At 37.3% G+C, this 10000-nt stretch overlaps 1 protein-coding gene across 1 annotated transcript in view; it reads right to left on the minus strand.

Moving 5' to 3' along the window:
- Alg12 (Alg12 alpha-1,6-mannosyltransferase) overlaps positions 1 to 6512 on the minus strand; it is a 36167-nt gene extending 29655 nt beyond the window's left edge. The window contains exons 1-2 of the mRNA XM_043024423.2: positions 6223 to 6512; positions 1758 to 1883 (exon numbers count right to left, since the gene is read on the minus strand). Coding sequence (XP_042880357.2) covers positions 1758 to 1883 — 126 coding nt within the window. The 5' untranslated portion in view covers positions 6223 to 6512. The remainder of the gene's footprint in view (positions 1 to 1757; positions 1884 to 6222) is intronic.
- Between the last annotated feature and the right edge of the window lie 3488 nt (positions 6513 to 10000).

A 10000-nucleotide genomic window follows, 5' to 3' on the forward strand; every position in this document is an offset into this window, starting at 1 on the left:
TTTTTTTCATATTTCTTTACTTATCTACTTCTCACATTTTTGTTTATATTTACTGTATTTGTTGACATTATTGTAGCTGTTTATAATTTTGAAAAATTTGTAATTGTTATTTACTTCAAGCCTACCCCTCAGATATGCTATTATGACCTGACCTTACCAACCACCAATCAGCCATTACATGTAAGCTTATTTGCAGTGTCAAGTGACCTCAAAGATGGTTCACGCAGGGATGCATGTCAAAGTAATAAATTATTACTGCATTAGGCTCCTATAGCTTCTTGATAGCAGTAATATCTTCTGAAGCTTTCATAGCATACACACATTTATTTTCCCTATAATTTCTTAACCCATTCACGACGGGATGTATTTTCACCTACTCCCGCTTATGCCGGGAAGATAACAAGCACATGACCCTTCATGCCAGGGTGTTTTCATGAATGCATCTACAATGTAAAGGCACATAAAAATATCGCCATCGTCAGAGGAGTTATTTTAGTCGAAAAACATGTTACAGTAATGCCTTTCTAGTTTTATTTTATTGAACTTTGCCTATATTCTTCACTTCTATGTGAAAATATCAATAAAAAGTGGAAGCAATCTCTTAGTGGGGCATCAAAACCATATTTATACTCTCTCTCTCTCTCTCTCTCTCTCTCTCTCTCTCTCTCTCTCTCTCTCTCTCTCTCTCTCTCTCTCTCTCTCTCTCTCTCTCTCTCTCTCTTTTTTTTTTTTTTTTTTTTTACCAAAATGAAAATAACAAAATAAATAATCATACATGTACATATGAGTATGTACATGTACCTCATGACATGACATGATGTGATATCATGGGTAATCGACAAATTAGAAATAGTATTGCATTAGTAATTTTTTACTTTATTTTATTTCTTGGCTAAACATATTTGATTTTACAATAGTTTTTCAACTCAGATCTTTTTATATCTCATTTCATGACACTCAAACACTAAAGTAACAGAGTCTAAGAAATTATACAAAATGATTATATCTAAGAACAATCTAGTGATCTATTACTGACATTTCAGCACATCACAACTTTCCATCCAGGAAATACATGATGTCTCAGGACGTTACCTGGGTCCAGAGATATTTTTCGACCACATGATAGAATGTCAAGCGGCGCGAATGCGTTAAACGCCACGTTTACTTTTTATTTCTTTATAGTAATTCATTTGTTAATACATATCTGAGGCAAGAGTTTTAAAAATCTAATGAAAAATACATGTGGAATAGTGATATGAGACAAAACCTCATATCACCATTGCACTTGTATATAGCTTCTTGTCAGCAGTAATATCTTCCATAGAATTCACAGCATACTTGCATTCATTTTCTTCATAATTTCGTAAACACCACTTTTACTTTTTTTCTTTGTAGTAATTAATTTGTTAATACATATCTGAGGCATGAGTTTTAAAAACAATCTTTCCATATTTATTATCTCTTCACCATCTGTCTAATGTTAACTTCAATGGGACACACCATCTTTGCAATAAGTATTCATTTTTATCTACTATAATCCAATCCACACTAACAAAGATGAGTTGCATTTTTGGAATATACATGTTAGAATCTACATGATGATACATGAAAATCTTACACTAATTTTCTGGCCTTCTGTGGAATATTGGTATAGACTGCACATGCAAGACTAAATTTACTATGCATGTCCTTTAGGGGTTAAAAGAAAATGTCATACACTGCCTAATCTCTGTACCAAAACATAGCATATACAGTACCTGGCTGAGATGTATTCCATGATAGAGTAGATCATGACAAGCCTGGAGGTTGAAACTCTCCTCTACCTTCGTGTATGGTGCCACGACAAGGTGGACCAGCGCCACACAGCTCACCAACCAGTCCATCTATAATGTATCCAAAGAAAGGATTGCATGATTAAATATACCATAATCTCCTTACAATCAACATTTTCTTAAATAAAAAAAAGAAAAAATATTATAGTGAAAAAGCTATCTATTTTCATTTCCCATAAACTTCTCTTTTCTATAAAGAATATGATACATGATTTTTTCTTTGTATAAGACACTTTACACTAATTTCACTATGACATCACTTGTGGAGTACTTCTATACCCTAACTTTATTACAACACAATAATACTTCCCTCATATTCAGCATTTTTCTTCATGTGAAAATAAATCATTAAGACCAATATCAGTTCCAGCATGATGAGGCTTAATATATGGAACTTATTTTTTGTTCTTTTAATTTTTTTTTTATTACTCTTCCTTTATTATGTATATTTAATATACCTTATATATCATATGTGAGTACACAGATATATGCAGTTACTCAAAATATGAAATTATAAAATCTCCGGCTACTTAGAATCCTTTTTTAGAAGAAATGATATGAACTATTCACATCCCAAATATTTCACAATTATGACACCATAAAAAAAAATATCACAACATCCATTCAACACATCTAGTTATAGTAGATCTTTTAACCCATAACTTCTCAAAAAAACTGGCAGTGCAGTAGAAGCTCCATGTGAAAGAGGGGACCCTTTTTTCTGCTTGGTTAATCATGCACAGTGACTGGTTCTAGTGCAGGTAAAGAAAAAAATCTCAATTCATGTAAGTTATTCCATTAACCTTTCATTAAAATGAATTATTGTTTTTTCACTAGTGGCAACTTTTATGTATTTTCAGTTTTAACATATTCATTGACTATCCAATTGTTGATTCACTTCCAGGAACAATAGGCCAAGGTGCAAAGCAAAACCCTGAACTGGATTGCAGGATATCAAGTGTCACCAGTTTGTTCCTCCTTGAAACTAACTGAAACAAGTCTAAGGCAGTAATGGTATAATTCATATTACCAGTAATATATAATGATATGTAATAATATCAATATGTATCATATAGAAATATAAGGTAAATAAGTTTAAACACAGTATTAATGTAGGACATAAATACAATAAAGCAAAAAAGAAGTATATGAGTAAATAAATGCATAAAGAAAATAAATACATAAATCATATTCTCCTACACAACTTTTAAATAAATAATAATCAACTGGTCCACTTCCCCCCAAAAAAAAAGTGTCAAATTCCAATACATGAGAATGCTTTATACATATTTCTTAACTTTTGGTAACAGTCACAAAAGCATCATTAATTTACCTAAACTTAAACCTCAACTGTCACATTCATGCAAATAGAACATGATTGTAGTAAGATTGATGGAGTTTTGGTCCTGACAACAGATGCCAAGATGTAGATGATGATATTCATCAAGGCATCTTTGATAGTAGGAGAGACTGATACACTCTGTTTCTTTAATACTCTAAGAGTAATATTTTGATTTGGTAACTGATAATGGTAATTATCGTTATAATTATAATTATCATAATCATCCTACTATTCACCAAAATGGGTTTAGTTAAAAACCACATGAATAAATGGGACCTCTCTGTCCTTGCATCAGAAGGAAAGAAACATGTCGGGGCATCCACCCACGTTCTCTACCAAGCAATTTCCATGAGATCAAAAGCTGCCTTGATCTGCTATTTTGAGCGCACATAGTATACAGTACTTAAAATATCAAGAATGTTTATTATTGATTTATGGGAGACAAAATTAATGAAAATTCTTTTTTTAAAAATGTATCAAAACTGCTTTGGAAGCAATAATTCTTTAGCCTAATTAAAAGAAAATAAATAAAAAAAAGTTCAAGAATGATTACCCTAAAAAATGCTGTGATATCTGTAAATTTATGTCATACTTTATGAAACTCTGGAACATTTCTGCAAATCTGTGTACCATCAACACTGTAAGCTTTAACTTGGCATGGCACTGAGACTTCCTTTCTATAATAAGACTCACTGACTACTTGACTTGACATTTTAATGAAGAGTCTGGCACTCTCCTGGAGTAACAATGTATGCTAAATAACTGTCACAGCAAACTCACAAATGTAAACAATTGTATGTGTGCTTTAAAATGCAGCAATTTTATTTCCATACATGATTGTTCACAATAATTCAATACTTTAGTAATTTTTCCCATAATTCTGAAGAATTTCTATTGAAGAAAGAGGGAATTCTAATAATTTGGAGGTAAATTTGAGGGATTAGTCTACTCTTTGTTCTAACCCATTTTGGACAGGGGATAGATTTGCTTGCCCAATCTCCAGGAGGGGTTTTATTTCAGAGTGAGGCTGCTTCATGCAACATACTTTGACTTTTCCCACTCTCTTCCAGTCACTCATTGTAAAACTCAAAAAAAATTTGTTTTAATTTTTGTGCGTTTTGTTGAATTGAGAGACATATATGTGTCATATGACAGCCTCTATCAATGCTGCAGTTGACTAAAATTGTAGTATAGGGGGTACATATCAGTTCATCCTTTTCTTTATACTCAGACAGAAGTATTACCATTCTATGGATGGACAAAAAGCAACTTTATTTTTTTTCAGCCATGTACTGTCATGAACAAATATGAAACATAACCATCCACAATAAAAATAACATGAAGAGGTAGGGAAGACGAAGGAAACCTATGCTTATGACTGTGAGTGCCACAGTAAAAGGCAAACCCTACTGGCACAGGGGCACACTATAGACACTAGGCACGGTTTGAGTTTTCTCTTATCGTTCTGCTTGCACATCCTTCATTGGTAGTACTTTAGAGCGAGAAGTTGGCAACTATGTGCCATCATTCTATAAAGATAGTGCATGCTTGCTACAGACCGTGAATGGGTGCCAATTCAAGGATCTCTCTCCTGCTGGTGCTAGAAGAAAGTGGTGCCATCTAGGTTTTGAATTTTAGGTAAAACCAATTTTACTTAACCCATTCCGCCGGCGCTGTTCCGTCTTTGCATGGCTGCAATGCCGGGGTTCTCAAACACATAGGCCTAAATCAATTATACAATTGACGCCACATGCCAGCACCCGGCACTACGCACTCTGCCAATCGCCGTCTGTGGCCGGCAGCCGGCGGTATCGGGTTAATATTAAGCAATTATAGTAATTATGATTGCCATTGTCATCATCACTCACTCATTACTCATAGCACAATAAAATAACACAGTGATCCAAAATCCCCAAATGTAATGTACTGCATGACACCCATTGTCAGGCCAAAGCTCCTGCATCATGTGTGTCATCACACCTGTCCATAATGGGTTAATGGCCTTTCTCATTTTGAAACAAGTTTTTCCTTTGGATACACATGTCGCAATGTCTTCCAAAAATTACTTTTTGTTAAATTTCTGCTTCATCCAACTGTTTCAAATAATATATTCTAATCATCAAAAAAGGAAAATATTTTACTTCTGTAATAATTTACAACATGACTTTGCCAAAATAGAGGAAAGCTTAATAAATTACAGTGAAGAACACAGTAATAGGATTAAACAAAATAATCTGTACATATTAAAACTAGCCCCACAGTCAATTATCAAAGTATGCATGTCTGAGCATTAAGCAACACCATGACCAGTACCACACATATTCCATCAAGTAAAAAAGCTTTCAGAACTCTGATGTGATTCACCATCAATTAAGGTTCCAGTCTATGGTCCAAGTATTAAGATTATATGTAGCAGGGGCTTGCTGGCTTTTGGAAGAACTAGAATTGCAAAGGTAATGGCACTGTCTCATGCCATTCTTTTGCAACTAGTTATCTATACTTCTATTCAATTTAGATGTATAAAGACCAGCAACTGCAAGCTTAGTTAGCAACATCTGCCAACAGAAATACTTCCAATGGCAGGGGAGGAGGTTCTCTGGGTTATCATAACACAGGAATTCAGATTTATCAACAGAAAGGACATTCTGTTTGAATTCGTATTTTAAAAAACTAATAATTTAACATTTATTGTCTATCCTAATCAATTTTCTATCCCTGAAAAGATTATGCTCAAAATCTTGCATTTCCCTCCCGACTCTTCGAGTAAACTATATATTTTAGATCACATTTTTCCTTAGATCAACACATTCAAAACCATAAAACATTTCTCCAGTAAAGTATGTGCAAACATGAGACAAGTAGACCTTCAGTAATTTTTTAGTCTTGGACACATACACAAAAAAATATACCGACTTCCAAAGCAAAGGAAAATAATTAACTGATACTTGATAGCCTCCCTTCCAAAGTTCCTTTCTTTTTTTCCTTCCCCCTTCATTTGATTTCTTCTCCCGCACTCGCGTGTCACTGCCTAAAGGATGCCACTCTTACCTTGATGCCCGCTCTGGTGCCAAGGGGTGTCAGGCGAACATGGACTCAAACTGCGATATACGTGAAGAACATTGTCAACATCTGCCTCTCCAGCCGACCATGTCTGTCGTCTGCAGCCGAGGGATACGGGCATAAGCAGGTACTCACGGAAGGGATACGGGCTTAAGCATGTGCATACGTAGGGATAAGGCCTGCACTAGTGCACACGGGAGGTATGCGGGCCTAAACAGTTACACACGGGAGTGATATGGACCTAAACAGATACACACGGGAGGGATACGAGCTTACACAAGTACACACGGGAAGGATACGGACCTAAACAGGTACACACGGGAGGGATACGGGCTTACACAGTTACACACGGGAAGGATACGGGCTTACACACAGAAAGGATACGGTTCGTAGCATGGTTACATTTTTTTTATTGCGACCAAGTTAGGTTCAATGTATTACCCTCGCGGCCCTATGGGACGGTATTGCACATTAATCAGTAGATTTTACTTTTTTATCCAGTACATTTTTATTTTTGTTTGTTTGCCTACCGTACCTAACAGCACATTTTTTAATGTGTTCTTATTTATTCATTCTATATTATTATCTTTTTATTTTTAATGAGTCGCAGTAACCCACTGACCACCAGCTCGCGACCCGTACTTTGAAGAACCCTGTTAGGGAGTGGGGGGTATACACTTACATAGGTATTACTTGGGGATGACAAGGGCCTAATTTGGTGTCCAAGTGAGGGGGAAGGGCCTACGCGGGATCATTCGGGAGAAACACGGACCTATACAGATACACTCAGAAGTATTACGTCCATCAGCAGGGGCGAGGGTCTCTTTAGATAGACACGGTAGGTTGTGGCCTACAAAGGTACAGACGGGAGGGGAAAGTTAGAGCTCTAAGAAGGTTAATACAGGAGACATACACGGGAGACATGGGCTTATGCAAGCACAATAGGTAGAACACGGACTAAGGCAGGGGCACAGGAGAATTAAGGGCTTATGCAGATACATAGGTGAGAGATATAGTTATACATAGGTACACTGGGTGGAATAAATAGGAACAGAGTTAAAGGACTGCACAGGTACTCAACGACAGGAAAAGGGACTATATAGGTACAGAGAATATACTGCTATACAGGAAAACATAGGATGAATATATGCCTATACAGGTACACGAGATAGTTACGGGCTTACACAAGAGGGATGAGTTAAAACAGGAATGCACGAAAGGGATAGATCTAAGCTCATACACATGGGAAGGAGACGGACCGATACAGGCATGTACAGGAGAAAAACGGATCTACACAGATACATGTAGCAGGAATATTGGCCCTCGTAGGTACATACGGGAGGAATAAGAGTTTACGCAATCACACATGAAATTGTGAAGGATCATATTATGATCCTTCACAATTTCATGCAGAAGGTATGTGTATATAAATGAGAGGGATACACACCAACAAAGGTACACATAAAAGGGACATGGCTTTAAACAGGTACATTAGAGGGTTATTTAAGTTAGGTTTATATTTTTACCATTTATAACACACACTGTAAAACACACGTTCGCAACGACAATAAGACCTCTCGACAGATCACAGCTTTCATCAGAGTACAAGATTTTCAACAAGATTTTCATCTTTATTTAGATCAACAGTAATAACAAGCAGATATATCGTAAGAATTCCAGATTACGCATACATATATTTCTTAAAATCCGTTCTTCTCCAAGAATTAAATGCAAGAGTGGTGAAAATTCACACTTTTATTTAAACACAGCATTAACAACTTTGTAAGCCGAGGGTCATGAGCCTGGAGCATTTATGACAGGATCTACAACTTGTGTGTGCAAACTGTAAAGGCATTTCACTCACATCATTCTCTACTGAAAGGAGGGGGAAATCCCAGATCCGCAATTTCATGCCGAATTATTGCATAACCAATTTGCTTGTGCAATGTCTTTGAATAAAGTGTTAACAGAAGGTTTTTTTTATTTTTTATTTTTTTTCCTAGCAGACGCGCAGCGAGGGTTCCGAAAGGAATGCCAAACTCTCGATCAGCTAATACGAGCCACACATGACGGCCTCCCCGGACATGTGTTATTTTCGCCGTAATGTCCGCGGCGATTTCTTCTTGTCTTTTCCTTTTCTTCTTCATCATTTCCATGTTCTAACATGGACTTCCCACTTGATTCATTGAAGTTAATTCCTGAAAACCAATAGGACGCTGATGAAAGATTTTGCTAATGAAATATATCATGCAATCGTGTATGGTTCGGAAACTTTAATAGGTTTGGATGTCGTGCAGAATGCTTATTTGCGTCACGAAACCACAAAATGAACTTGCATTGAGCATCCTCAGATGGATACAGGAGTATCTCAAGACCAAGTCCCACAAACGGGAATGCTTTGCTTTGGCTTTGCGGCCAGAGGGTCGTGGCGTTAAACCTCTGCCAAGGGAATCAAGACATCCTGAAGGGAATGCTTTACTTCGGCATCTGCGTCCGGAGGGTGTATCTCCTAGCAGGTGCTGGTTTAATCCGCGAAAATAATCACAGAACCGAGTAACACTAACAGGAATACTTTGCTCCAACATTTGCGGCCGAGAGACTCTGGCATTATACCTACTGCGAGGGTATCGTCACCCTGATGGGGATGCTTTGAACCCAGAGGGCCGAGGCATCCCATGGGACATCACATCCCTGTTTATATAAACAAGGTCAGAACCTCTAGAGAACAGGGTATACCTCAGAGAACTCTCGTAAAGATAATTTGACACTCACGATCTGGTCCTTGCTCTGGTACGCGGCATGTTGCTTCAGCACCTCGTTGACGCTAGTACTTTCATTGTAAACTTTCAGTATGCAATAAGACACGTGGCCTATCGTTTACCTGTTTATATTCTTCGGCAATAGGAAACTCTTTATACTTTCTGGTGAGCCTTCTTAAAGATGGTGCTTGGACGATCTTTACCTCCCACTGGAGAGGGTGTGTCTGGGGAGGCATCATCGTATCTGCCTTATGGTGCATTGAGAGTTGCCGATCTGGCAAACCATCTCACGACTGTTATTCTGGTGATCTTTTACATGAGACACAAATAGAGATGGAGGAAGCACCTACTTTATCGATCCTCTTAAGCCACCTACGTTCGGTCATCAGTTAGCGCCAGCTGGACTACTTACCCCTGTGTTTATCATAGCGCACGAGTCACGTCATCAAATTAGCATATGTTGAGAAGTTCATCCCTTGTGAGGTGGCTCTCCAGAAACGGAAGCAAAATCCACTATCGTAGTCGAAACGATCGACAGGATTTTCCTCATACGTCTTAACGTTTACAAACCTTCCGAGTCACGTATCGTTCCGATATGTGTTTCAGCTTAAGCACAGAAATTTCTGACGCGTAGGATCATATTTAATAATTTGTCCCTACTTGGAGAAGACCATAAAATCACGTCGCTACCAGCTCACGTAACTGCTGCATCATCCCTTTGATATGACATTAAAACACTTAAAATGTTCGATGACGTTTTAAGGACATTGGGGATAAATGTTTGTACTGCACTTAAGTCACTTTTTTTAAATCAGAGGTCTAAAAGGCCCTTCAACAACCTCAACAATTGGCCCTGGTACACTTTATCTCTTGCCACTGTACAGGCAGAGCCTTATGCTAATTTTAAAGTGGAACCTTTATGGTGAGGCGCTACATTGCTTAAACTATACCAATTTGACAAGTTCTACTAAACAGTAATATTCAATTTCCTATCCTTGTGGGTAATG

The sequence above is a fragment of the Penaeus japonicus genome, unplaced genomic scaffold (genome assembly GCF_977035675.1).
Source record: "Penaeus japonicus unplaced genomic scaffold, GWHDUDI00000001_assembly GWHDUDI00000012, whole genome shotgun sequence".
Lineage (NCBI taxonomy): Eukaryota > Metazoa > Arthropoda > Malacostraca > Decapoda > Penaeidae > Penaeus > Penaeus japonicus.